At 48.9% G+C, this 27,220-nt stretch overlaps 10 protein-coding genes across 10 annotated transcripts; 5 read left to right on the plus strand and 5 right to left on the minus strand.

The window, feature by feature from the left end:
* The first annotated feature begins 377 nt into the window (after positions 1-377).
* Positions 378-2,222, plus strand: VE01_07259 (uncharacterized protein). Its single transcript, XM_018276694.2, has 3 exons — positions 378-1,414; positions 1,467-1,932; positions 1,986-2,222. The coding sequence occupies exons 1-3, from the start codon at positions 1,158-1,160 to the stop codon at positions 2,091-2,093; spliced, it is 831 nt and encodes a 276-aa protein (XP_018128258.1). The 5' UTR covers positions 378-1,157; the 3' UTR covers positions 2,094-2,222.
* On the minus strand, positions 2,114-3,972 carry VE01_07260 (uncharacterized protein). Its single transcript, XM_018276695.2, has 3 exons — positions 3,565-3,972; positions 2,808-3,497; positions 2,114-2,722 (listed from the first exon to the last, which is right to left on the minus strand). Exons 1-3 carry the CDS (start codon positions 3,565-3,567, stop codon positions 2,603-2,605), a joined length of 813 nt encoding a protein of 270 aa, XP_018128210.1. The 5' UTR covers positions 3,568-3,972; the 3' UTR covers positions 2,114-2,602.
* A 2,229-nt stretch (positions 3,973-6,201) lies between these two features.
* Positions 6,202-7,276, plus strand: VE01_07261 (uncharacterized protein; the record flags this gene model as incomplete). The annotated part of the gene is made up of 3 exons (XM_018276696.1): positions 6,202-6,281; positions 6,479-6,677; positions 7,106-7,276. 3 exons carry the CDS (start codon positions 6,202-6,204, stop codon positions 7,274-7,276), a joined length of 450 nt encoding a protein of 149 aa, XP_018128211.1.
* A 1,170-nt stretch (positions 7,277-8,446) lies between these two features.
* On the plus strand, positions 8,447-9,856 carry VE01_07262 (uncharacterized protein). The gene has a single exon (XM_018276697.2). It carries the CDS (start codon positions 8,543-8,545, stop codon positions 9,824-9,826), a length of 1,284 nt encoding a protein of 427 aa, XP_018128239.1. The 5' UTR covers positions 8,447-8,542; the 3' UTR covers positions 9,827-9,856.
* Positions 9,857-10,128: 272 nt separating this feature from the next.
* VE01_07263 (uncharacterized protein) lies at positions 10,129-12,907 on the plus strand. Its single transcript, XM_018276698.2, has one exon. It carries the CDS (start codon positions 10,257-10,259, stop codon positions 12,864-12,866), a length of 2,610 nt encoding a protein of 869 aa, XP_018128212.1. The 5' UTR covers positions 10,129-10,256; the 3' UTR covers positions 12,867-12,907.
* Positions 12,908-13,044: 137 nt separating this feature from the next.
* VE01_07264 (uncharacterized protein) lies at positions 13,045-13,731 on the minus strand (the record flags this gene model as incomplete). Its single annotated transcript, XM_018276699.1, has 1 exon — positions 13,045-13,731. The coding sequence occupies one exon, from the start codon at positions 13,729-13,731 to the stop codon at positions 13,045-13,047; it is 687 nt and encodes a 228-aa protein (XP_018128206.1).
* Positions 13,732-14,233: 502 nt separating this feature from the next.
* On the minus strand, positions 14,234-15,874 carry VE01_07265 (uncharacterized protein; the record flags this gene model as incomplete). Its single annotated transcript, XM_018276700.1, has 1 exon — positions 14,234-15,874. The coding sequence occupies one exon, from the start codon at positions 15,872-15,874 to the stop codon at positions 14,234-14,236; it is 1,641 nt and encodes a 546-aa protein (XP_018128207.1).
* Positions 15,875-17,310: 1,436 nt separating this feature from the next.
* ERG9_1 (terpene cyclase) lies at positions 17,311-20,700 on the minus strand (the record flags this gene model as incomplete). The annotated part of the gene is made up of 6 exons (XM_018276701.2): positions 17,311-17,554; positions 17,619-17,781; positions 17,832-18,133; positions 18,183-18,511; positions 19,364-19,515; positions 19,564-20,700. 6 exons carry the CDS (start codon positions 20,698-20,700, stop codon positions 17,370-17,372), a joined length of 2,268 nt encoding a protein of 755 aa, XP_018128208.1. The 3' UTR covers positions 17,311-17,369.
* Positions 20,701-21,625: 925 nt separating this feature from the next.
* On the minus strand, positions 21,626-23,991 carry VE01_07267 (uncharacterized protein). Its single transcript, XM_018276702.2, has 2 exons — positions 23,589-23,991; positions 21,626-23,524 (listed from the first exon to the last, which is right to left on the minus strand). The coding sequence occupies exons 1-2, from the start codon at positions 23,660-23,662 to the stop codon at positions 21,859-21,861; spliced, it is 1,740 nt and encodes a 579-aa protein (XP_018128209.1). The 5' UTR covers positions 23,663-23,991; the 3' UTR covers positions 21,626-21,858.
* A 169-nt stretch (positions 23,992-24,160) lies between these two features.
* On the plus strand, positions 24,161-27,172 carry VE01_07268 (uncharacterized protein). The gene is made up of 4 exons (XM_018276703.2): positions 24,161-25,789; positions 25,843-26,236; positions 26,286-26,743; positions 26,819-27,172. Exons 1-4 carry the CDS (start codon positions 25,173-25,175, stop codon positions 26,961-26,963), a joined length of 1,614 nt encoding a protein of 537 aa, XP_018128204.1. The 5' UTR covers positions 24,161-25,172; the 3' UTR covers positions 26,964-27,172.
* Positions 27,173-27,220: the final 48 nt, after the last annotated feature.

The following is a 27,220-nucleotide window of genomic DNA, read 5'->3' on the forward strand; positions in this document are numbered from 1 at the left end:
TGAGTGCGGGATGCGTCCCTAGTGGATGTGTCGAGCTTGACCCCTCTGTCAGGGTCTAGTTAATGGGAGAATCGGCCACCTCAAATGGCGTATTTATTGAGTGTGAATGTGTGATTTTGTGATATTTGATATTTGATGTCAAGATGGAGCACGCCAAGTAATCCTGATGATGCCCCCTTAACGGTTGAGTATCCTTCTCTCTCACCCTAAAGATACATGCTATGATACTCCACACAAAATCAACTGCTGTTAGCCTTGAAATATCAGATATTTGCAAAGAGGCATTGTGCATATCCACCCCCCTCGTATCTAAAATTGCTCTTACTTAAGACCCCACACGAAATAAGTTTTGGCGATATCACATATAGGCTCCAAATCAAACTGGTCCGGCGGTACATATATCCGTAGTTCATATGTCAAAACACCACAACCTCATCCCATCCCATCATCCTCGACGTCTGTCCCATGAACTACCCCGCGACAAATGCCGAACAATTGAAGCATTCATCCGGGACGGTCCACGAGCCTTTTAATCGCAGCATCTATGGATAATGCTTCCAGGCTAAACTGACGGCACTCATGTTTCTGTCATGGGATGGTACCTGCCTGCCACTATAAGCTTTCATGCACTATGCAATCAGCCGGCGGTAGAAATGGCGGGGATCCGATTTTAGAGCGGAGAATTTCAAAGTCCATCAAAGCTTCCATGGTCGCCGAATAATAGAGTTGACGATCGAATTGAAGCATATAGCGATGATCCTGCTGATCCCATGATAATTCTATCATGGTTAATGATCACATCGAACTCGCGGCATTCTAAGATGACTGATGATCCCGCTGAACTCAAGCCGCTAGACGCATAACAAGCATTGAATGCAACGTCGGCTCACACCGTTCATGGGACTACGGTCCTATTCTCCTAATTTGAAATAAGCCACCATTACCCCACCATATAAACGACTCTACATCGACTTGGCGGAAAACTGCCTAAATGATGATCGAATCTACCGGGACCCGTTGACAGGCCTGACAGTAAGATGCCTTCATCCGGAACCCGTTTGTAGGCGTGTATAAAGGCACGACACTTCCACCCAGGTCCATGAACAAGACCAGCCACCAGAACTCTTAAAACGGATCACTTCTACAAATCCAGCAAAATGGTCTCCTTCACCTACCTCCTTGTTGCTGCGTCCGCCGTCGCCTGCGTCTTCGGCGAAGAGCCTACCAGCCCCAACCCCCGCCTCAAGAAGCGCACGAACCAGACCGGTACACATGATGGGTACTACTACTCCTTCTGGAGCGACGACCAAGGCCAGGCAACATACACCAACAAGGCCGGCGGTGAGTACGCCGTGACCTGGGGCGGCCAGGGCAACTTCGTCGCAGGAAAGGGATGGAACCCCGGAAAGGCCCAGTAAGTCGTCACACACTACCAACATTATGACCACACCTAGCTAACAACCCAGGACAATCTCCTACTCCGGAACCTTCAGCCCCAACGGTAACGGCTACCTCTCCATCTACGGCTGGACCCGCAGCCCACTGATCGAGTACTACATCGTCGAGTCCTTCGGGACCTACGACCCCTCCTCAGCCGCCGCCCTCAAGGGCACCATCACCGTCGACGGCAGCGTCTACAACATCCTCCAAACCACCCGCACCAACCAGCCCTCTATCGACGGCACCTCGACCTTTCAGCAGTTCTGGTCCGTCCGCCAGAACCACCGCACCAGCGGCTCCGTCGATGTCGCTGCGCACTTCAACGCCTGGGCTTCGCACGGCATGAACTTGGGGACGCAGCACAACTACCAGATTGTTGCTTCGGAGGGTTACCACAGCAGTGGATCGGCTGATATCACTGTTGGGTCGGCTGGCACTGGTACTACACCTACCAACCCGCCTACTTCGAGCACCCCACCTTCCAGTGGCAACGTAAGTTAATTCCTAGGAGTCTTGTGGGAGGATATTGCTAACTCGTGAATCAGTGCGCTGCCCTGTACGGACAATGTGGTGGACAGGGCTGGACTGGCGCCTCTTGCTGCGCTTCTGGAACTTGCAAGCTTTCCAACCAGTGGTACTCCCAGTGCTTGTAAATTGTCAAGCAAAACATCTATTCAAGTATTTAGTTAGGGGTGGTTGCACTTGCGGCCACCTCTTTTATATAGTCAAGTCCTTTTATATAGTCAAGTTGTCATCTATATCAATTGATTTATACCTAATGGAAATCGTCCTTTCACATAAGGATGGTAGATGTGGGTATATCAGAAACCATGCTGCGTTGCAATGAAAATGTTATTAAGTACGCGGTATTACACAAGACGTGTGTGCTTCACCTCATTATCGCGGCATTCCAAAACAAATATCCCATTCCAAAACAAATATCCCATCCCAAAACAAACCGCCTAGCAATCATAAATCTCGCAGCGCACGCTAGAAACCAGGGGTATCAAACCAAAGCACGTCACTCGCCCCCTTCATGTACTGTACTATTTCCTCCATCTCATCGCCGTACACACCCCACCCCGCAGAACTTATTAGTCTCGTCAATGCCAAAGTCGTGCTTTGGTGCGAGAAGGTTCTTTGCGCGAGGTGGGACTGTGGCTTAGCCAAAAACAAGTCCATTAAGCATATGCCCTTCCCTCCAGCCCTGCGCGATCAGGGTATCATTCTCACGCAGGATCTTGCCTAGATAAGCGATCTTGACGTATTTTTGCGGTGGTAGCTGTGGAGCTGTTAGTATTTCTTCGTTGCGCTGTTACCCGTCATGGGAGTAGGGGACTGGAGAACCAGCAACAGGGCAAACGTACATCACTTCCTTCCGCAACCATGCGCGCTAGAGTCTTCACACTATCCCCACGGCCAATGCGAACCCGCACATCAACCCCACCACGCTCACTCAGCCTTGTCGTGACCTTAACCGTCTCCCGCTCCGCCACCACCACCTTCCCCTTCCCATCTTCCTCATCCTCCACCTCCGCCCCCTCAGCCTCCACCCCCTCCTCCGCCACATTAACCGGATCACAAACCACCCACTCCGGAATCCCATAATACGCCCCTAGCGCATCATAAACCCCATCCGCCAAATCCCCCGTCGGCAGCGTCGCCCCCGCTGCATCAATAATACTCTGCGCCGTCGCGTAACCCCCTCCTCCCACCCCCCCATTCTCAGCCTCCGCATGCAGTTCCCCCACCGCTGCTCGGATGGCGCCCCAGATCTCCGGCCGCCCGGTCACGCGCGTGTCGAAGAAGGCGATGCGCTCGCGGTCGAGCTTGGCGCGCGTCCAGGGCTTGGACTTCCTGGCTGTCCATGCGTGGGTGCGGAGGGGGACGTTGAAGCGCTCGTTTAGGGCGCGGTGGTGGGAGGTGCTTGTGTGGGTTGAAGGGCGGGGTAGGGCTGTGTTGGAGGCGGTGGCGGTGTTTATGGCTGCGCGGGAGGAGTTTGGCTGTGGGGAGGGGGAGGCGGGGTATGTGCCCGCGGCACGAGAGGCGCAGCAGCCCTGGCGATGGTTAGCTAGTTTGAACATGTATGGAAGGCTGGGAAATGGGGGATATATGGTGCCGTACCATGGTTTGTTTGTGGGCGTGGAAAGTTGATATTGGGGGCGGCTCGATGTTGACTTCGTTATGGCGCCTTTGTGAGGATAAGCATGAAACGAACACGGCGAACAATAAGGGTATTCACAGCCGTAGATTAGAGCTCCATATGCATTAGGTCAACCTCCACCGCGGAGAAAGGTGTTGAACAAGATGAAAGCGCACACGATCCGTACGTGAACAGACCACTCTGATTAGATAAAGGGCATACTGCGGTCAACAAGGCTGATGGCACCTATTGAGGCCCTGGATATAAGAATATTTCAGGCTAGGGTCGAACGACAGGAAATAACCCACGGATATCGTGAGTACGTGAAGTTATTGAAGTTGATGGGAGTAAAGAAGAGAGTTTGGACGTTGGACGTCGGACATTTGAGGTCGTGACTGATTGGATCAGGCTTGGCCCTTGACACATAAATGACGCCCTTGTCACCAAGTAGCTTACCATTCAGATAAGATGGCGGAATTGGAAGGCGGTCAACGCGAAAGTCGGGCAGAATTCTGATCAAAGTAGCGTAGTCACAAAAGATATCTCGGCGGACCGGGCAGTAGTGTAGTCACGTTACTCTGTTTTCCGTCTCTATCATATTGTCGATTGTGTATAGAATTACAAGTCTGTCTTACGAATACTGGATGCCAACTATTGAGGGTCTTAGAATCTGAGGATATAATCTACGGCCAGCCAGGGTTCGGTTTATAGACCCTCCGCCTTAGCACTGCTTACCTCGTGATTGGCACGTGATCGGGTTCTGATACCTTGCTGGTCCAGCCTTGTTGCATGTTAGTTATATTCCAACAATACTCATACTCTGTGGCTCCTGCTCCTTTAAATCTGCAACACTATACACGATATAATTACTGTGTATACTCTGGTGGGTTTGGACAAAGAGTGACAATATGGCTAACAGGCGACTGCTAGAATGGATTAACCAAAAAACCGCCAAACTGCGACCTGTGAACGACATACTGCCTGTCCAACCCAAACCTTCAGCCCCGGGGGAGTCTCCTCTCATATTCGCAGCAGCTGCCGTTGACAAAAGCCCCTTCTTCCAGAAACTTCCCATTGAGATACGGCACATGATATTAATGCATGCATTCGCTGGATACACAATACACATTACGGTTAACTGTCTGCTAGACCCAGAGCAACCATCCAAACGCGCGCCAAGTCGGAAGCTGCTGATGGAACAACTGCGGTGCCATGTGTGCTCTGTGCCAGACTCTATGAGAACATTGCGAGACGGGTTGCGGCCCTCTAGCTAATTCTGCTCGGGTTATCAAAGCGGGCTTCGACAGCGATGTTATGGACAGTGGTGCACATGTCCGGTTCAAGTCCTTGAACCTGGATGCTGGAATATTGGGATAATGGGCTGGTTGTTGTCTTGTCGACAGGCGTGAGTTCAATACTTCAATTTTTTTATAAACTCCCCCATCCACCAACAATGCACATCACATGTGATCGAATGATAGTAGCACTAACTGTCGTCTTGATTTTGTTGTCTCTAGCTACGACGAGTGCATCGATGTTTCATATGCACGAAATACGATACAGATAGACAGTGCCTTTGTTGGGCATCTACCAGAGGTAATTCTCCCACAGAGACTCAGTAGCATCACGTCTTTGGAAGTGCATGAAGTATACTACACTTTCAGGATGGTGAAAAAAAGCATCTCGGAAATCCAGGAGACTTTATTATATCATTCTCTAAAAGACATATTTCACGCACTTCCGCACCTCAGGAAACTCTATCTCTCGATTGAGGGTCATGTGTATGATGAACTCGGGGCGGTACATAAGACCATAGTGGAAGTACTGGAGCAAAACTTTATGATTCCCATGGACAATTTATTGAGGAAGTCTGACCTACGATTGCAAGAGTGCAACATGCGCATTCATGTGAGCCACCATGATTGCCTTTTCGCAGGCGATGTTCGCTCGCTGGAGTTTTCGCATTTCTAAGGATATTGGAGTCGCCATGAACATGAACAAAACATACGCGTGGATGACAAAAGCCCGGGCGGCGCCTGCGATGAATCCTTGACTTTGCGTGATTCAGGGTGTCCTTCATACACCCTACAAGTGGTCCCTCAGTTTCGAGCATAATAAAGCTTCACGGTTACGGATCGGACCGCAGATATTATGGAGTTATGGATAGCTCCGATATTGGCACCACTTGTACCTCTATAGCTTGAAGCTTCCTTGGAGATTATTGGGCCATGAGAGAGGAATATTGGTTTTGGATGAGCTCTGAGGAGACCTATTTGAGCACTGTGGCGTTGCGGATCTAATTCAATAGTCGCAGAATATGCCGACGATTGCACACCGCAGCTCTCAGCGTGTCTTATAATACTGTAACTGCCCCAGTCATTCTGGCGCATTAACGCCATCCGCCATTAGCTTTATAGGCAAGCGCCATAAAAGTCTTCCCATGCTGCCCAAAGAGCATAATAGATAGTGATCCCGGCGATCGCGACTCCCTTGCAGGTGAGACACAGCTGAACTTTGCTTGGCGAGGGCTACGGGAGTGAGAAGCATCGTCCTATCGGTCACAAACCAGCCTGAATTGCTCAATATGGGGTCCTGCTACCCTTTACCAACAAATCACGATGTCTGATAATAGAAGCGCTATTAAGCGTGTCATGAGACAGTGGTTCCCTGATTTAAGCTTATGGATCGTCCCGATTGCGTATAAAGGTACCACCGCAGTTACCCACATATGCAGCACTCCAACCTGGCGTGCTGCATTTCGACTACTTGCAATTGCCCAAAATCACCACCTCGATCCACAGTCGTCAACTGTCATAAACCTACCTTGAATATCCTCAATCACGTACGCAAGCTCCACAACCCCCTTGCTATTATATTCTAACGACCATACCGCAGAAACATGAAACTCTACCTCGCCACGGTTTTCTTCATCATCCCCGTTATTATTGCGGCACCACTCCCGAGCCCTCAAGCGGGCGAGGCTCCACCGAAAATACCACTGATCGCGGGCACGTTCGACATCGTTAACGGGTTGCCTGTGGCCCTCGGGTTGCCTGAGATCGGCGGACAGGTTATACATGGCTTCACGAGTATTGTGGGCGGCATTTTTCGCCCGAAAAGGGACAACTGAAAAGTAGAAGTTTAACCGCTAGAGAGGGCTATGAATTTATTGTGGTTATGCTGAGAATGTAGTTGCGGTTGGCTAGGTTTCAATAGATCTCATGTAGTTTGTCGAGCAATTAGGGGTTCTAAATGATGCAGCGATCTTTCAACAATATACCACGATGTCTCACTAGAGACACTGTACTCAGCGTATCGTTGGGACTATAATTTCTTTTTTAATTTCTGGGACATTCGGGCTTCGGATATAAGCACGACAAATCACCCCCTCTAGTTAGGATCTTGTAACCGCCTAAACCACCACAATTCAAAACCTAAAAGTCCTCAATAGCCTCTCATATATCCCAAACCATCCGAGTAAGTTCCACTGCAGGCAAGATAGGTTTTAGCTAACAATGACAGCAAAGCAATATGCAACTCCGCCTCGTCACGATTTTCTTCGTTGTGCCCGCTGTACTCGCAGCAGCACTGCCAGCCCCTCAGGGGACCCAACCACCAAATGACGACTCAAATCAAATTCTTGGATTGCTAGGCATCGTTCTCGGGACAGATCATCTTCCCGGCGGTCAATAGTTGTGGCTGCCCATATTTAATACTCATAGAAAGTACCGTCGAATAATAAAATATTGATTAGTTAAAGACGATTTACACTCTGCTCGACCTTGCTATAATCTGTATGCCCTAGCTGCCGTTATGGCCGGGTTGCGTCCAACGAATAACTTCTGTCTTAGAATACGTCTACCTGTGCCTAAGACAAAGATTGTTGTCTCACTATGTCACAATATCTTAGCTTTTATATTGGCTTTATTTTAACCAAAGATTCTTAGCCATTCTCACAGCGCCGGTTCCAAGTCCTCAACGAGGCGTGGATCTCAACGGGCTTTTTAGAGACATCGCGAATTCAGACATATTACGTGGGAGTATTGGTGAGGGCATACAGTTAGGCCGTCGAGCTAGATGAATTCTCTTTATTCGTATTATCGCTGTAAGGTTGTGGGGTTAAACTTTAAATTTTGAAGTTCACGAGTGGTATTATGGATATATACTTTGCTTGCTCCATGGGGACAGGTCTGAATTATGGTATATGCAGTATCACAGGCAGTATCACAGACAGTCGGGTGACTTTTTTTATAGCCAGCACTACATACAACTAGGGGGCTTTCACTACGCTTTAAATATTGATACAACCCTTTTGGCCTCAACCATTTAACGCCAGAGGATGAGGTTATGCAAGACATAAACTGTGTAAAAAGTAGGTAACATGATATCGGAACCTCGGGAGGCAGGATAAGAGCCCTATAGGTCTGTCGACTGAGTCGAGCGCGACTGGGGAGACAAAGAGCCCAAATGGGTCTCACGCCTCGTGGCCAGGTTGACGCGGCAGGTTAGACGGATTGGCGGCTTCATCGCTATTGGTAATTTAATAATATACTCCAGCATAACAAAAAAGATTGCTCAAGCAACAAATGTAATTTATAAGGACGTCATTTACAAATAATCGCTATTATATAATAAGCCCATCCAAGGCAATTTCACATAATTGAAGTATTTGGCTTGGCGTATGGAATTGACCAGATGGTTTTCACGAGGATGGAAGCCATTTGATTCGCGGAAGATATTTCGTTGTGGACGAGCCCGCCCAAGATCTTATTTGCTGGGATATCGCATCAATGGGTTAATGTAGACCGAAGCAAGTCTTGGCGATTTCCGACGGCTTGGGCCTCCATGGTACATAGGTCTATTCGGAAAATGATTATTAACAAGGAGGCCTTTCTTACCAGGGCCCTTTCTTTCCAGTTCAGTAATTAACTGCATACCATACAAGAGTCACTCTATCCAATGGCACCGACAAGATATGCCCAGGTTGGCACTGGCAGCCGTGCCAGCTTCTTCTACACTGCTATCGCTCGGGATTTCCAGAGTGAAGCGACACTGGTTGCCTTTTGCGACACAAACCAAACCCGCATGGATTATGCCAGTGATAACATTGAGAAAATTACAGGACAGAAGGTTCCAACCTACAAGGCAGCCGACTTTGATCGCATGATCGAAGAAACCAAACCGGATCAAGTTATCGTCACAACCATCGACCGCACCCACCATGCATATATCATTCGGGCAATGGAACTTGGCTGTGATGTTATCAGTGAGAAGCCCATGACGACCGACGAAACGCACTGTCAGGAAATCCTCGATGCTGTGAAGCGTACTGGCCAGAAATTGCGGGTGACTTTCAACTATCGCTACGCACCACACAACACCAAGATCCGCGAATTACTCGCTGATAACACTATCGGCCAGGTGTTTTCGGTTCACTTCGAATGGCTACTGAACACCCAGCATGGTGCCGATTACTTCCGTCGCTGGCATCGGGATAAGCGTAACAGCGGAGGCCTGCTCGTTCACAAGTCGACGCATCACTTTGATCTGGTAAATTTCTGGCTGGCGAGTCAACCAAAAACGGTTTTCGCCTTGGGGGAGCTGAACTTTTACGGAAAAGAGAACGCAGAGAAGCGCGGCGAGGAGAAGTTTTACTCCAGGGCCCATGGTAGCGAAGCTGCTAAGGATGATCCTTTTGCGCTGCACATGGAGGATCACCCGGAACTAAAGTCGCTGTACTTGGATGCAGAAAAGGAAGATGGGTACTATCGTGATCAAAGTGTATTTGGGGACGGCATTAATATCGAAGACACCATGGGCGTGATTGTGAAATACCAATCTGGTGCTATGCTCACCTACAACCTGGTTGCATATTCCCCACTGGAGGGGTTTAGAGTTTGCTTCAACGGTAGCAAGGGCCGCCTCGAGGTGAACGTGATAGAGAAATCATACGTAAATGGAGGTGGTGATCGGGACTTGGAAGGTGCCGTGGATGAAATCGAGATTACGGTGCATCCCTTGTTCGGAGAGTCGTACAAGGTGCCTATTGACCAGGGACAAGGGGGGCATGGTGGTGGCGATCCTGTCCTACTCAACGATCTCTTTGGTCAACCTGCGCCTGACAGATTTAACCGCGCTGCATCGCATATCGATGGAGCCATGTCCATTCTCACAGGAATAGCCGCCAACCAGTCGATTCGTACAGGGCAGGCGGTGCAGGTTGACGGATTAGTTAAATTTTAGAGCATGCTGTAAATAAAATATAACTCTGTGAAAATAAAGTTGTCCTCTGTTTTAATTTCTTCACGCTAATGGGTCCTGTTGTATGTTGTACGACCCAAGTCCTTGGGTTAAGTGCGCGGCCTCCTGGCTCAACTCCAGCCTGGAGAATAGAAGTTTCAAAGCAGGCTAGTGTGTGGGGTAAAATGGGAATAACTCTCGGATGATTAGTGAATGCGGGGGAGTTGAATGCGGGGGAGATCATTAATCTCGGTGAATAATACACCGCTGCCACTTGCCGTAGAGTCACGCCGCAAGGTTCATATGAAGCATTATTGAATTGTTACGTACTACTACCATACTGGGACTACAATAACTTAAAGGTGTAAATCATATTCCCATCGTAACATTCAGACCCCAACAAAATTACATCACAAGTAAATATCCAAGCGAAATGTCAGTCGGAAAGCTCCAGTGGCTGAAGCCGGGAAGAGGCGGAGAAGCACTATCTCATGGCGTCTCCTTTGGAATGCCTTGGGCGAAAGGTCAATATCAATCAGGGCAGACTTTTGTAATTGAGGATGATCATCAAGTGTATCCGTTAGACTGTCGAGAAGTTGCATTTTGGCCTGACGGTTCCCTCAAGTGGACAGCACATTCCGTCAGTGGAAACATTGGATACAGTGAGACTTATACCATCAAGGGAGTCGACAGGCCCGAGGAAAAGCCTTTCTTATCTGGTGACAAAATAACAACGAGGCTGGGACTAGAGCTAAAACTCTCAACTGTGGGAAGTTCCAGCTTGTTCGACAGCTTGTCTTGGGAAGGCCGCTGTGTATGTTCAGGCGCAACTATTGTCGCATCGATCAACAAGAAAAACTATTCGACCATTGTTAGAGATGTGCAAGTGGAAAATGAGACCTTTTCAAGGATCCTTGTCAAGATTTCTGGCGTTATAGTCTGCGATGGTGTAGAACACCTTCCGTTTGATGTGAGAGTCTACCTCTACCATGACAGTTCCACTATAAGTATTGGCCACTCCTTCATTCACGACCTGGATGCCGAAGAACCCTTGACATCGTTGGGGCTTCAGTTTCATGTTCCCTTGGGAGAGACTGAGCTTTACAACAAACATGTTCGCCTTGGGGTTTCAGATGGGGGCGTTTTAGGTGAAGAAGTTCAGGGTCTGTCAGGTTTGAGATTTGGACCAACCACTCAAAATAGAATCGATCAAACGGCAGGAAAGCCACTCAATCTGCTTGAGCAAGAATGGGAGAAGACCGATCTTACAAGAGGTCTCGCGTGCATTCCATCATGGGATTCTTATTCTCTCTCTCAATTATCATCAGACGGGTTTACCCTCAAGAAACGGACTAAACCCAGCTGCAGTTGGGTCAAAGTTACTGGAGGCGGCCGAGCCGATGGGACTGCCTACGTGGGCTCAGCCAGACACGGTGGCCTGGCTGTCGGCATGGCCAATTTCTGGGAACGATACCCTACCCAGTTAGACCTGGGCGACTTGACCAAGGATACCGGGACAATTACTGTGTGGCTGTATTCGCCTTTGGCTGAGCCCTTGGATACTGCGCCTTATCATGATGGACTCGGGTTGGACTCCTATACCAAACAGTTGGAAGGACTTGATGTGACATACGAAGACTATGAGCCGGGTTTTGCCACGGCAAACGGAATTGGGAGATCGAACCAGTTTTTTATCAAACCATACTCATCTACACCTTCCAATCAAGAGTTAAGCTCTTTCTCATCGCTAGTGAGAGATGCCCCTCGGTTGATTCCCAACCTAGAATATATGCACTCAAGTGGCGTTTTCCATGGGTGCTGGACCCCCGATTATCGAACCTTGGGCTACTCACCGTCAAATGAGGAGTTGGATATCGAAAAAAATCTGGACACACTGTTTGAATTTTACCATAAACAAGTTGAGCAACAAAGATGGTATGGATTCTGGGATCATGGCGATGTTCAGCATACTTATAATCACTACCGGCATGCATGGAGATATGATGTTGGGGGGTTTGCATGGGATAACTCAGAGCTATCAACCGATCTATGGCTGTGGCTCTACTTTCTTCACACTGGTAGAGCAGACGTTTTCAAAATGGCCCAAGATATGACGCAGCATACTTCCGAGGTAGATGTCTACCACGCCGGAAAATTCAAAGGGTTTGGAACTAGACACGGCGTCCAACACTGGAGCGATAGTTCAAAGCAGCTTCGCATATCACATGTGTTGTTCAAACGCATCTATTTCTTTCTAACAGGCGATGAGCGTACCGGTGATCTCATCGAGGAGCTACAAAGTTGCCAACATGCTATTTTAACACTAGACTCACATCGCAAGGTGCAGCTCAAAGGGGATACACCAGACGGGTTTGCTATGGCAAACATCGGCCTTGATTGTGGACCCTTGGCTGCTTCCTGGCTGACCGCTTGGGAGAGGCGCACAAAGGGTTGGATCCACGCCAAGGAGCTTCTGGTTACCTTGTTGGATGGCATCTCCGGTCTTTCACACGGCATAGGGAACAATGCCATTCTACTGAATCCTGAGACTGGCGAGGTCCGCGAATGCCCTCCTCCGACCCCGGAGTACTCCATCTCGCACTTATCTATGTTATTTGGGTTTCCGGAGATATTCAATGAGTTACTAGACTATGCCAGCCACGACCATGCCTCTACTGTGGCTAACTTCAAGCTCAAAGCATTGCTGCCTTATGCCAGAGCATATAATGGGGGTCATGAGGTCCAGCGACAGGAGTTTGGCTTTGAATTCCCGTCTCATGCGACGTGGAGACAGAGTCACTCTACGCTGACAGCCATAGCCGCAGTGGAACAGAAAAGCGAGAAGCTCGGAAGGGAGGCATGGGAGCAGTTCTTTGGGACGGACGGATACGATCGGACACACGACTGGGGTATCGTGAAGACCTCACCGCCTGAGTATCCCGCAAAGGGTGAGGAGGCTCCTTGGGTCACCACAAACATGTCTGCTCGCTATGGCGTCAGCGCAATCTTCAATTTGGCAAACATTAGAGAGTATCTGAAATGAGCTAAATATGGATTTTAATGGTACTCCAATATTGATAGACGAATTATTTCTAATAAAATTTATGTCTATCAAGGTAGTCTATGTTTTGTCTAACAGTGAATCTGTAACAGAATGCGTACAACGTGCGAGAATATGCTCATGCCACCAAACTTATGTCTACCTTGAGTCCCAGGTATTATTAGGCAGCGATGAATCTCTGAAGCCAACGATCAAGTTCCGCAGTCCACGTCAATTCCGGGTCGTCAATTGCCATGCCAATGCCGTGGGGGCCATTTGGCAACACAAAAAGCTCAAACGACCTCTGATACCGCGCCATGGCAGTTGCAAAAAGCAGCGAGTTCTGCACAGGAACCGCGCCGTCGTTGGCCGTATGAAAGATGAATGTAGGCGGCGTCGTTTTAGAGACACGGTTCTGCGCGGACATATCCTGCACCAGTTCGAGAGAAGCTTTGTCGCCGAGCAGATTTTGTCGCGAGCCGGGGTGGGTAGTCGGATCTTCCATAGAAATCACCGGATACGATAAAACCGCGAAGTCGAGCTCTACCTCAGGCGTCGTGGCGGTTATGGCAGCTAGGTGGCCGCCAGCTGACCATCCCCAAATCCCAAGCTTGCTGACGCGGCCCTCGGCGCGGATCTTCTTCACAGCGTTCAGAGCTTCTTCCATAGGGGCTGGATAGATGGGAGCGGGAATATCGCCATCGGCACAAGTATATGTGAGGACCCAGGCGTCAAATCCACGCTCATTCAACCATTTGGCTGGCAAGGAACCTTCCTTCTCATATGATACGTAGGCGTAGCCGCCCCCTGGGGCTATTAAAACCCCGGTATTGTTCGGGTTGGGAGCTGGAAAAAACTGCAAGCTCATCGTCATTGAGTGTTCATTGTCGGCGAGATGAGTGAGTGTTTGTTTAAATTGCCGCTAGAACTGTTGATGGGGTTGACAGGCTACTTATGGATTTGGTGACTTCTTAGTGTGGCATAACAATGGGGCCTCCTGACTAGCTAGTCCCGCAGGTATGGAGCACCGTCGGCGCAAACAACAAACCCCGGTACATGGATGGCATTGGCTTTTGGTGGCTGGTGGCGCATGACCGACAGTCCGGACTCGAGATCCTCACGAAATCTTCACGAAATCTGCATCGACCGACATTGCTATTAAACGGTTGGTATAAGCGACGAGAATTAAATTGAGTGAACTAGTAGAGAGCGCGACAGAAAATATGTGGCTATGGACGAAACTCAGGGACAGGACCCTGAAAAGGGGAATTAAGCAACCTGTTAACGACCTAGCTAGGGAAAACGCCACGCATCCAGACCCTGCCCTGACCGTCCATTGTAGCACATATCTTCCAGCCCATAACGCCCCCTTATTCTTCCCGGGAAACAGTTTGGTTCGCAAGATCAACCTTGGTCTTGGGGAAGTCCCGCGCACTGACGCCGTTCATGAAGAGAATATCGATCTCAGCGAAGGTCCTGTCCTTCGTCTCAGGCAGGCGGAAGTAACCCCAAATAATGCCAATGCACATGATGCCACCGTAGAAGAAACCAGACTTGGCACCCCAGTTCCACCACGCCTTCTGAGTCGTACGGGGCATAAGCTGGCCATAGATGATGACGTTGACGTTGTAGGTAGCTCTTGCGAGGGAAACACTCTTGGATCGCAGGTAACTTGACGGGATTTCGGTGACGACGGTATAGATGACAGGGCCACAGGTGAAGAAGAAAACGAAGTATTGGAGCAGAAGAAGGGCCCCGATCACGTTGCCGTACGTTACAGGGTTGTTGGTCGGGATACCCAAGAAGCCGATGAGGAAAGTAGTCGCAGTTACGAAGCTGATACCCGACAGGATCAATGTTCGGCGACCAAATCTTGGAGTAAGAAACCATGCAACAACAACTCCTACAATAGCTAAGGAGTATTGGCCGAGTCCGAATTTGAACGCCTGAGAGGTAGGGAGACCGGCTTGTTGGAGGAAGTATACGACGTATGACAGCAGCGGAACGCATAGCTCTTGAATGACATAGGTAAAAACCGTAATCTCAGTTCGTCGACGGTTGACACCCTTGAATAGATCCTTATAAGCACTGGACGTGTTCATCTCGTTCTCGATCTTGATGGTGTAGACAATCATAGATAGGGTATTCGCGATTTCCTCGTCGTCGACATCTTTCTTTCGGAGTTTGCGCAATGCCACTTCGGCATCGGCAACTCGGTTCTGTCGTACGAGCCACCAAGGAGATTCGGGGGCACACAGAATACCAATGGCCAGAGGAATCGGAAGGACCCATTGAAGCGCAAAGGGAATTCGATATGCCCACTGTCCTTCCATCTTGAGGAAGGCAGTGAGTACTCCGGTGCCGAGCAGATAGCCGATACTCCAGCACATAGAGACGAGACTGGTGAGGTAAGGGCGTAGCACATTAGGGCAGACCTCGGAGGCGTATGTCGTGGTAATCACCTGGAAGACTCCCCAGGGGATACCGAGGAGGACACCGGCGCCGAGGTACATGTAGATGCTGCTGGCAAAAAATTGGATGAACACAAAGCAGCACATGAAGAACAGGCAACCCAGCATCACCTTGCGGTAACCGAATCTGTCTGCGAGATAACTGTTCATCGCCAGGCCAATAATCTGGCCAGCGCTAACACCGCCATTTACCCCAGCTTGTATATCAGCCGGAACTTGATAATCACCACTGGCAGTGAGGTTGCCATATCTCTTTTGAAATGCTGGGAAGGCGAAGAACGCGGTGATGAAGGCTTTATCGAAGCCCTCCATGATCAACGCTGACGAAAATAGAGCCGAGAAAAAACACGCCGTGGGATATTTGCGAATGGCCTCCCTCAGCGACATCTTATGCTCCTCACTCGTGGCTTGCTGAGCGCCCTTGAGGACGTCATCTGGGGTAACATATTCCTCTTCGTCTTTGGTTGCCATGTGTACAACAGAGGTAGGGTCGTTCTTGTCTTCCTGGTGGGCAGTCTTCTCGTCCTCGTGGGAAGTCATGGTGGCGATTTACTCGACTGGCGCAATTGGCGCCGGTGGTTTGTAGCTGCGAGAGTTGAAGGTGTATCCAAAAACCTTTTCCGGATGACATGGGACTTTATATCTATCCGGTCAAATGCCCAGCCATATCGCCCCAATTTGCGTGATATTGCCCTGCTGTCGCATGTTTGGCTTGAGTTGGTTGATCCACGGCAGGTCAGGGTACTGGTTGGACGGGACTTGAATTCTGGGGAAGTGGCTGACTTTCGGTGTAGCAATACCCCGATGGACCAAGTTAGATTAATGCCCCATGCGGGGAAGGACCAATTAACCCCGCAATTTCCATAACCTTGTCATGGGGACCGCGGCTCGCGGGACTAGGAACACGGAAAAGAGGAGAGGAAAATAGCGATAATAGGACGATAATAGGATCATACTCGAGTACCGCGAGAACCTCGGGCGTAGTACGTGGCGCGGAATAACTTGGCTATGAGTCTGTGCACATAATAAATTCCAACGAACAAGCCCCAGCCCTATCGACATTCAGCATATTGTTGGTGTCTCGGGTTTTAGATTGTATTGTTCACCGAGATGTTTCTATTGAAATAAGGGCTTGAAATAAATCTCAAAGGACGCTCTAACTGCTCAAAGTACGATATTAAGTCATCTGTCATATTATAGTCTTCTTCGAGTCAGTCCCCACCCATTAGCATCGGCTATACCGTCTCCTACCCCCTACAACCTTGATCCAATCGCTGTATTATAGCCACATGCTACTCCACCCTGCTTCGCTATTCTTCATCACCCCCACTATTTTTACAGCTCCGTTCCCCAGCCCTTAACCTGGGGATCTGCGGGGAAGCTGCAGATTCCACGTGTGTTTGCATTCACTGACTCGGGGAACTGATCAGCGAAGTCACAGTAATGTAGTCCGACTATTTACCCATGCGGCTTATTTCAATATCTTACGGCGCTTAGGGGTTGGTAGGGGTCATGGGACAATGGATATGCTCGCATGACTGAGGCCTGCCAGTGGTTGTTACGGGTGGCAAGGTTGCCTATTTATTTCAGCGCTGTTTGGGTAGCAGCTGTGGAGTTCAGCTATAGGAAAATAGTCGAAATTAAAGTCAAACATCCTCTCGCATTTTTTATTCGTCCAGTTATAGCTAGATATAGGCTTCGGACTTGACGAGTAAAGTTGCAAAGAGGATTATTCTCATGCATTGCAATTTTCCTGCAGAGGGAAATTAAGTTAAGCGCCATTTTGTCCAGGAGATATGCAAGCTGTGGACGGACCTACCAGCATTATTTTCTGTTGACATGCACTACCTCCCATAGTGTTTTAGACTCGCGCTTCGATCTCAGGAATATAATACTTTGCCTTGGTGGGCTGGCTGACGCTGTACTTCATGCTCCGAGGTGGGACTTCCAGTAAACGCTATCGCCACCTGTAAGACCCCCTTTCCAGAATTGGCCGAATCGTCATTTCGCTGGCCACAGTCGTCGAGTATGGCTTTCATTCCACCTCATCATTCATCCAGGGATCATGCAGGAGTCCCGCCGCACTCTCTCTATCCTCTGGTGCCCACTGCAGCATCTTCCGCATGAATTGGAGGAATAGCCCCTTTCTCCGACCCTTGAGATTCTCTTCGCTGCTCTCGAGCGACGAGGCTGAAATATCAGGGGGGTCAAGCAGTTGTCCTACATGGATGTTAGTTACGTACACTTTCACTACAGGCCAAACTCGGGTAAATGGAGCGCGAACCTTGCTTGTCGAAATACCTCCAGCTTTCTTCGCTACGCTGGAGGAATTCTACTGGTGGTGTACCCATGTATTCTACCATCTCGGCAAGATGATAGCGATTTGAGTATTTGCCGCTTGGATCGCGCCCATCAAACATGTGTTTGTCCTGGAACAGGTCCCAGATCTGTTAGGGGTTAGCGCGTGTTTCCCATGATGATGGAGTTAGTGATATACCATCACCCCAACGTTCCAAATATCTACAGGGTAGCCCCAATCCATCTCCAGGATGACCTCAGGAGCACGATATACCCCTAGCTGTATATCTTCATTATTAACTTCATCCCCAAATCTTGCTACTCCAAAGTCGCAGAGAACGGGTGGGCCATATGACTTCGGGAGACCGAGCTTCCGGGAAGCGTAGATGGTGCGATCAAGTCTAATGGCCTTTGCGCTTGGAGAATTGGCTTCAGCGGCTTCAAATGCAGTGAGTATAGATTCATCTTCAATACCCGACAAGATGTTGCTTGCTTTGATGTCTACATGTCTGTCAGAAATCCATTGTCACAAGGCACGAGAATGACCCACCTGTGTGAATCAGATGACAAGAACTGTGAACATAGTCCAAAGCTACAAACAGATGCAGCAGCATAGCGCGAAGTAGCGGCTCTGTAAACCTGTGCCGAGGATTTCGATGCTGAAGCTCAAACATGCTCTGCCACAAAGGGCGATGCACGAGGCATTGATGGTACCCCTGAGGGCCTTGAACGCCAAAAGAGTCTAGCATTGTCCGAACATATTTCCTACCTGGGTGGGAGCTATCAAGCTGCTCGAACTTCTTGTAGATGCTAATCTCACGATTCTCGTCATCTGCTATTTCACCTGTGTAGACCTTCAGAGTAGCATATGAGATTTTCCTGGGGAGGTTAGAGGGCCCAAGACTCAGAGTGATCAATGTACTTGCTGTAAATCTCGTGATAGCCACACAGTAGAGTTGTTACCAAACCCTAGTTTTCCTAGAACCTGGTACCTGGAGTTGAAGACATGGCCAATGTTGACTGGATAATAGTCGGCAGCATTGTAATTTGGCAGTCTCTCTTCCTCAATCTTCTTTATGGGCCTGATTGTGGAAGACAGGCGGGCAATTCGCGGTGTGTTATATGGCAGGTGGGGTAATAACGGATATACCCTCCTGATACCAGCGAATATGGGCATCAGGCCAGCTTACACGTTTGTCTGAAATCGTGGCCAATAAAGATACAGCAGTTAGCGGTTACCATTTGATGTTTAGACCAAGGAATTCTAAGAGAATTGCGATGATAAATAAGTTCATCTGTTACAAATCTCAAGCTTCCGACAAGGCGCAGAGTTGATGGTAGGATGTTGTTCAGGGGAACAGGGACGCGTTGGACATTCCGGGGTACGGGGAACCACAGGCAAAATTGTATGTGATTCTACAGTGACCGTACTCACTCACTTCAGCCCTAGAGCAGGAGAATTCACGCAGCACAGTATATACAGTACGTAGAATAAATAGACAAATTAAAATATTATTTGTAGGCCTCAGGGAATATCCTGTATTCCGGAATATCTTCAACAAATACAATGGCGTTGGGAGTCTCGCTAGATTTCGTAATTTGGGCCATCAATATATTATTAACAAAGTTTTATATTATTTATTAGATGAGTGTTGAACGAAACAACTTTGCATACGCATCCCTCTGAGGATAACCCCCTGTGAGCAGATCTAGTCGCGACGCAAATATTACAGCTCCCCGTGACCAATAGGAGGACCTCCTCTATCATTGACATTGATTCGTTGGACATCTAGAAATATTTCCTTGCTAGGGAATATATTTCCATTCGCGAGTTCTTTGAGAACCACGTCGAACTTCACTCCAGCTGAGTACACAATTCCAACCTTGATTTAAGTTAGCAGTTTGTGCGAGAAAACCCAATAAAGACTTACTATTATCGCAGAAATGATGAATAACGCTCCCAGCATAATAAGAATGAGGTAGGGGATATCCGTCTTCGACTTGTCATCAATGGCCTCAGATTTGTCGATCACTACTCCTCTATTATTGGCCAGTTGAACACGAGACTTCGGATCTTTCGAAGAATAGATCGATTCAATGTAATTCTCAACTTTGCCACAAGCAATACTGATATTGAGGTAGTTCGGATCCTTCGGATTGTTCTTCTTTTGTATGCGCCGAACGTATCTCTTGAAGACCCCACAGACTCTCCTCAGATCTTGTGACGAGTCCATCAGCAATTGTGCTGCATCACCCTTCGTGATCTTCACATTGGTCTCAAAGACCCGCGGATTCTGGAAAACAAGCTCGAGTGTAGCAATAGCCATTGTCTGTGGAATACCCACGAAGTTGAAAACGCCCTGTTCCTTTATCGCCTCCATGTAGGTGAGGCAACCCTCCGCGTGTTGCAGAGCATTTAGAACCATCTCCGAGCTGCAATTAACAGCTACTTCGCGGTATCTGGGGTCAAAGAGGTCTTCAAAGTTCTCCACGTGCTTTGACCAAATTTCCCTGGGCCAGAATCGCCTTTTGTCATCAAAGTCCTCGCGGACGTCACGAATAACGTTTGTCTTCTGGAGGAACTGAGACATTGCCTCCGAGAGCTCAGGCTGATTCTTCAACGCAGGGCTTGCGAAGCCGTCCTGCAAGAAGAATCTCGTAAGCCCGTCCCCAACGAGCCCTGCGACATAATGACAGTATAGCTCGTATTCCTCGACCGTGTTGACGCTATTAGCGTTGTTCTCTGCCAATCTGGCATAATCGGCCATGCCATTCCCCATCTGGTTTGTGATGTCTTTTATGATATCCCTGTATTTCGGGTCAATGAGCCTGAGCTCCGTGATCACGTCGTCGAAATGCACCAATAGCTCTCGATCCTTCTCATTGGGGCCACTCTTGTTGAAATTCCAGCCATCTTTATCGAGGACCGTTTCAAAGTTGCGCAGCAATGGCTCCTTCTCCTCGAGAGATATTGTCATATCATCCTCAATAGTATCCAGGCCCCGCAGCACCAAATAGAACAAGGCCACTGGAACGACCAAGTCAGGGTGGAGTTCTTGGACGACCATGACGAAACTCCGACTTGTCAGCTTGAGCCATTTGAAACAATCTTTGAGCGTCGCTGACTCCTTGGAGGGATCTCGAGTGTAAGCTGGTTTATGTAGCAACTTCCTGTAGATATTTTAGCTGTTGTGCCTGCCTATAGATCGCCTTGGGGTATCTACCACTGTATGATGGGTCTTAACTGGGTAGGATGCACCGAAAAGTACAGAAACTGGCTTAATATTCCCATATCGACAATTTCAAACTTAGTCCCAATGAGAGATGGTTCTTGAGAGACCACTGTAAGCCGCGATGACGATGATAATGGTGATTTTAGGGAAGGCGCGATTAACGTAACTTCCTAAGAAGGAAATATCGAATTGGAGTGCATGAAGGAGAGAATGTCTCGCGGCTGGGGATATCAAGGCTATGCCCCATTTTCTTAATCCGCATCTAATCCTCACGGGTTTGCATTCCCCGTGATAAGTCCGCGATAATAATGATGATCACGGATTTATCACGGAGAGTATGCGGGGAATATGCGGGGTTAACCTCTTAAAATATCTTACACTAGTTACTTACTAAAGCACCCTAAAATAGTGAGTGCCACAACTCTAAATAAGCTATGCACGCCAAATGTCAAAAATTCAGTAATACGGCCGAATATCCCAACGAAAACCTCATGAATGCCTACACTGTAGTATCACAGTACCTTGTATTCAGCCCCGTCATGACATACTCAAAGCGTGTTTGTCTACCATGTAGCTTTCCTGGCGTGTCAGTTTACCCATAATTGGTTATAACAGGAAGCTACGATTGAACGCTTGCTTAATAATCGTTCTTTCCATATATAGGAACTAAAACTCTTAGGGAAACTGCGACCAAGGCTTGCTTGATAATCATACCTTCCGTATATATATAACTTAACAGTAAGGGAAGCTGCGATTAAGGCTCTGCTTGATAATCATACCTTCCATATATATAACTTTGTAAACCCCAAGGAAACCGCAAATGAGGCTTGCTTGGCCATCGTTCTTTCCATATATACGACCTTATGATCTTAGTATATTCTTTCAATCAACATTATATGCGTACTGTAGCTCCGTCTTGTTTCCATCTACAGATTCTAATATGCCAACATCATATTACCTGTTGTAGCACTAGTCATTAAAGAGCCTCCTCCATCACAGCGTCAGCTGATAATTCTCCGTGACCCATCCTTCCTCATCATCCTGAGCTACACCAGGTTGTATCTCACCCTCCCCACCATTCCACAGCTTCCTCGTCAGCGTCACAGTGATATGCTGCTGATCCTCACTAATCTGCACAAAAGTATTTCCAATTCTCACCTGTCCCGGCAGCTCATCCGCCTCCACAGGTTCCCGGACCGCCACCGCTTTTTTCTTCTTCCCACTACTCGAACGCGTCGAGGTGCCGAGATACGATCTCGGCTCGTTTCCCACATCACCGTCCACGTCATCATATATTTTTACAGCGCCGCTCCCTAAAATACCTACCTCCTCCATCTTTACTACCTGCGACGCGATCTTATGCGCCAACGCACTATCCCAGAACCCCTCGCGATGCCGCCACGAATCTAGTGCATTTAGTGCGGCATGTCGAGTCGGCGAGTCGCGGCATTTGATAGCCACGAAGTATAGCGGGAGTACGACTCCCCAATCCGTCAGGAAAGTCGGCATGCGCTCTTTCGTGATAATCTTCCGTCCCGGTGTCTCCGGACTGGACGTAGGAGTAGAGAAATCGGAAATCAGAGACTCAGCAAGCGCGACGATGTCTTTGAAACCCGCGAGGTGTTGGTCAAACAGAATATTAGAGTTTGGAGCGAGGCAGGCGGCAAGATGGATAGAAGATGCGATGAGGTGCGCGCGGAGCATCATGGCTCCGCGTCTGTCTTTTGGGGATAACTCGGCTTGTGAATTCGCGAGTTTGAAGAGGGCGTTTAGATATACATGGTGCAAGTCGGTGAGCTCGGCCTGCCGCGCTACTAGTTGCTGATCGTTCTGAGCTCGCTCTTGGGGAGTCTGTTCCACGCAGGAGGCGATGAAGTGGAAGTTTTTGCTCATGAGGATGTCACATTGGTCTTTTGCTTCGGAGATGCTCGTAAATGGGGGCAGGCTGGAGCCTCCTGGTGTGGTTCTATCGGCCTCATCGAGGACTAGACGTGGACGTGGTGTCGGTTCGCCGAAATGTGCGGCTTGGAGGTCAAGCTTTTGAAAGGCTTTTAGTATTTCATCCTCTAGTTCGTCGTTATTCCCTGAACTTGCGGCCTTTCCACCTTCCAAGATCTGTAGTCCGCTTCGGAGATGCGTCAGGCTCTCCTCATAGCGTCCTCGTAGAAGCTCGATATGTATGAACACCAAGCACGTGACCAGCGTAGTTAGTCTTGCATTCTCTGCACCTGCACACATCCCCTCGCTCAAATAATGAATAGCAAGATTGTAATGTCGCGCTGCAAACCGGTGCCTCACATCCCCTGCGCGATCTTTGGAAATAGGCATACCATACGTCTCCTCCGCCTCCTGGAGCGAACTCAACGCCACCGCGGCATGTCGCAGCGCTTTCTCCGACTGGCTCAGCTGCAGGATGGTGAACTCCCAGAGATCCGAGTCGAAGAGCCACGCTAAATCGCGCACAGTGCGCGAAGCAAAGAAATCAAACGACCGGCGCTCGAGAATGGTAGCATCGACGAGAGGCAGGACGCGACGCCGCTCGATTGAAGTTTCTTGGACGACCGGCGGCGACTCCGGTGCGAACCACTCGCAGGTCCGTCCCGTTGACGCGCATTTCCCGCACGCGGGATGTCTCTCATCGCATTTAACTTTGCGGATCCTGTATCCATTTATTAGAATTAGAGTTTACGGGGAGACGTAGTGGGGCTAGCGATGGTACCCACCTACAGGTGCGACAGCCCGACTTTGATCGCAGGATCCTTGCACGTGGCCTCTTCTTCGTATCGGCCGCGGACATCAGAGGCGCGCGGCTGGGTTAAGGTGTACTCTTGGCTGTCATCCGTACTCGACGGCGACGGAATAATTTGCGGGTGGTTCTGTATTGTATTATGTCCACGAGATGCAAGCTGGAAAGGGGTCGTGGCGCAGTGGCAGAACGCAGGGGGTGGGGGAACCCAGTCAAGCGAAAGCAAGGCTGATTTTACAACAAGTCGAACGAATTGAATAAACTGAAAGCGCACAAATATGTTGTTTGCCTTGGTGTAGGAACAATATTTTCTTCTTATACAATGGCGGTTCAGGGTATCGAATAGGGGATATATTGTCCCTGGACTGTCAGCATCGTTGAGTACGCACCGAGGTGACGTTCACGGCTATTTTTAGACGATGAAGAATTGGCGTCCAACGGTGGCTGTACGCACCCCCTTAGCCGAGCAACAAAATGGTACGTACCGCTATTCCCACACCCTCGCCTATAAAATGAAAACGAAGGAAATTGTATAGGATTAAGTAAGATATTATTTACTTCTTTGCTCATTTATTATCCACTGTATACACTTTATTCTACCTAACTTTACCTCTGGAGCTAAATCTTAAATTTGGAGTATTATGAATTGAGTGAATCAAAGAGATTTATGCCAAGTATCAGTAGCGCTTGATGGCAAAGGATATAAATCCAAATGTTCTCTTCTCCCATCCGCTTTGTACTGCAGGCTTACTATATCATAGACGAAAGCAAAAGTACATGATACGCAACAGTGACGCGGCATGTGATTTGAATAAATATGCCCAATTATGGCTATGTTTCCGACATGCTTCTCCAACATGCAGTCAGACGTGAGGTTTCTCATCGTGGCTTACTACTCGTCCTGTCAGATAATGCGTCACCTGTGTTATGGGTGTACGCCTGGCTTACAGTCGGCTTAGTTGGATGTCTATGGTATAACGGAAGTCTGATAATCCTACTTAAAATCTAGACCTCGTTGATATATTATCGAACACAGTACGTCTCCGTCCGGAGATATAATAGATGCCAAGTATGAGCTGAGCTACCCTGGCGACCCTGGCGATCCTACCGGTTAAATTGTCTGTCGCTATCAACAACCAGGATGCGACAACAAACAAAGACAAGAAATCGCAAACGAGGCTCTTGAATCATTAGTAAAGTACAGTGAACTTATCCTGTGCATGTGATAAACTATTCAGTACGCAAGGAATCCGATATTTGTGCCACAGCATACTCTTGACCAGCGAGTGTTTACCGATTATACGTCGCTACCGGGTTGTGCCTGCCTCGTTGTAGCCTTGTCGTGGAACAAACGTGTGTTCTCGATCAAGACTCTTGACTTGCACAACACCCGAGGGTAAAACCCCAGTTTCGACTCTTTTACACAATCAACATAGACAAAGTCAGCAAGTTGCTGTCTACTGTTATTACGAGCGTCAGAAAAATACCCAAGAGACAGCCCCGAGAACGCTGCAATTTCGAGCTCTGAGTTGACTGGAAAGAGCGAACTAAATCTGCAATCATGGACAACAAAGAAGAAGGCGCTGTTTCGGGCGCTGAGGTAGTCAACCAGGTTGAAGCCAACGAGCCACTTCGCATTGAAATCTCCTCGACCACCAAGGAAGAGGGCACCCAAGAAGAAGCCGACGATATCACCCCCACCGCCACACGCAAAACCGCAAGCACCGCGCCCTCACTCATCACAGTCCCCTCCCTGATCAACGGCATCGAAGAAACCAGCACCTCCATCTTCCCTGTGATAAGTCCCTACACCAACACTCCCTGCTGGAATGCAACCGCCGCGACCCCCTCGGACGCCTTGCGTGCTGTCGAAGCAGCTTCAGCTGCCTTCCCAGCCTGGTCGGCTACCAAGCCCACCGTGCGTCGCGACATTCTGCTCCGCACGGCTGATATTCTTGAGAGTCGTCTCGAGGAGATTTCGGAAATCATGCGCACGGAGATGGGTGCTGATGTGGGGACATCGCAGTTCTTCATTGCGCCGTTTGGTATCCGTATGCTGCGCGATCTCGCAGGACGCATCACGTCAATCTGTGGCAGTGTGCCAGTTGTTGAAGAGGAGGGCCAGAGCGCCATTGTTCATAAGGAACCGATGGGTGTTATTCTTGGGATTGTGCCTTGGTATGTCCTCGCATTTAAATACTGCTATTAAGAAGTAATTGCTGATCAAACAGGAATGCACCGTATGTCTTTGGGATCCGTGCCGCAGCTGGAGCACTTGCGGGGGGTAATACCACCATCCTCAAGTCCTCTGATCTTACCCCTCGCTGTTACTGGGCTATCGGCCGTGCATTTACCGACGCAGGCCTGCCACCGGGATGCCTCAATATCCTTAGTTGTCGACCAGAAGATGCCCCCAGCGTCGTAAACACTATGATTGAGCACCCAGCAGTCCGCAAGATAAACTTCACAGGCAGCACAGCTACTGGCCGCAAAATTGCGAGAACTTGCGGAGAGAACCTCAAGCCCTGCCTGATGGAGCTTGGAGGCAAGAATAGCGCGATCGTATGTGAAGATGCGAATATTGAGGTGGCCGTGAGAGAAGTACTGGCAGGGACTCTCATCAATGTATGACCCTAATAACATCCATATATTTAATTTACTAACAATGGAGTAGTCTGGACAGATCTGCATGTCAACTGATCGAATTCTAGTCCACTCCACCATCGCGCCAACGTTTATCAGCGCAATTAAAGGTGCCCTCAATGCAAGCGCTAACCAGTCCTTCGAGCCACCAACACTTGTATCCACTGCGTCAAAGATTCGCGTTCAAGGGCTGATCACGGACGCTCTTGCCTCAGGAGCCCATCTTATCCATGGCTCCGTCGACAACGATAGCTCCCCATCCACCAGCGCCACGTCGGTTCGCATGGCGCCAATCTTCATCGGTGACGTCGATGAAAAGTCAGCTCTTTGGCAAGACGAGGCCTTTGCATCCCTCGCCGCCATCAGGGTTGTTGATTCCGATGCCGAGGCTGTTAGGATCGCGAACCAGGGCGGCTACGGTCTCTCAGCCGCTATCTTCACCGAAGATCTACGCAAGGGATTCAAGCTGGCAAAGCAGATCGAGTCTGGGTAAGTCACCCCCACATTCTTCGTTGTATTGGGATTGGAGCAAGGGGCGGCATCGATACTGACTGTGTCTTACAGGGCTGTGCATATCAACAGCATGACCGTTCATGACGAGGTTGTGCTTCCATTTGGCGGGGTCAAGAATAGCGGATGGGGACGCTTCAATGAGAAACAAGGGATTGAAGAGTTCCTTGTTACAAAGACTGTGACGTGGAAGGATTAAGTAGTCGTGGATGTGAGTCGCTGATACTACAAACGCATTATTGTACCTGTGTGGGAAAGGTACATCGGTATATCGGCTCCCCACATTGCGATCTTTACAAGGTGCTAGTTTAGTTCGTGCGGGAACGGGAGCGCTATGATAGCGCCCGGTCCCTGAAATGTCTCATTTTAGTGCAATTGAGGATCATCAAATATTATTCTGGTAATGCATCTTGATTTCTAATGCAGTTATGTGAGTGTAAGAACCCAGCTAGTTAC

This window comes from Pseudogymnoascus verrucosus, assembly GCF_001662655.1.
Source record: "Pseudogymnoascus verrucosus strain UAMH 10579 unplaced genomic scaffold scaffold_38, whole genome shotgun sequence".
Classification (NCBI taxonomy): Eukaryota; Fungi; Ascomycota; class Leotiomycetes; order Thelebolales; family Thelebolaceae; genus Pseudogymnoascus; species Pseudogymnoascus verrucosus.

Bases quoted from the DNA above. Each gene is read 5' to 3' on its own strand.
- VE01_07267 (XM_018276702.2), bottom strand. From the start codon at position 23,662: ATGTCCGCGGCCGATACGAAGAAGAGGCCACGTGCAAGGATCCTGCGA. The intron at 23,525-23,588 runs GTGGGTACCATC...AAATGGATACAG, and splicing joins TCGGGCTGTCGCACCTGTAG to GATCCGCAAAGTTAAATGCG.
- VE01_07259 (XM_018276694.2), top strand. From the start codon at position 1,158: ATGGTCTCCTTCACCTACCTCCTTGTTGCTGCGTCCGCCGTCGCCTGC. The intron at 1,415-1,466 runs GTAAGTCGTCAC...CTAACAACCCAG, and splicing joins TGGAACCCCGGAAAGGCCCA to GACAATCTCCTACTCCGGAA. The intron at 1,933-1,985 runs GTAAGTTAATTC...CTCGTGAATCAG, and splicing joins CCCCACCTTCCAGTGGCAAC to TGCGCTGCCCTGTACGGACA.
- VE01_07262 (XM_018276697.2), top strand. From the start codon at position 8,543: ATGGCACCGACAAGATATGCCCAGGTTGGCACTGGCAGCCGTGCCAGC.
- VE01_07263 (XM_018276698.2), top strand. From the start codon at position 10,257: ATGTCAGTCGGAAAGCTCCAGTGGCTGAAGCCGGGAAGAGGCGGAGAA.
- VE01_07268 (XM_018276703.2), top strand. From the start codon at position 25,173: ATGGACAACAAAGAAGAAGGCGCTGTTTCGGGCGCTGAGGTAGTCAAC. The intron at 25,790-25,842 runs GTATGTCCTCGC...CTGATCAAACAG, and splicing joins ATTCTTGGGATTGTGCCTTG to GAATGCACCGTATGTCTTTG. The intron at 26,744-26,818 runs GTAAGTCACCCC...TGTGTCTTACAG, and splicing joins GCAAAGCAGATCGAGTCTGG to GGCTGTGCATATCAACAGCA.
- VE01_07260 (XM_018276695.2), bottom strand. The intron at 2,723-2,807 runs GTACGTTTGCCC...ACAGCTCCACAG, and splicing joins TGGTTGCGGAAGGAAGTGAT to CTACCACCGCAAAAATACGT.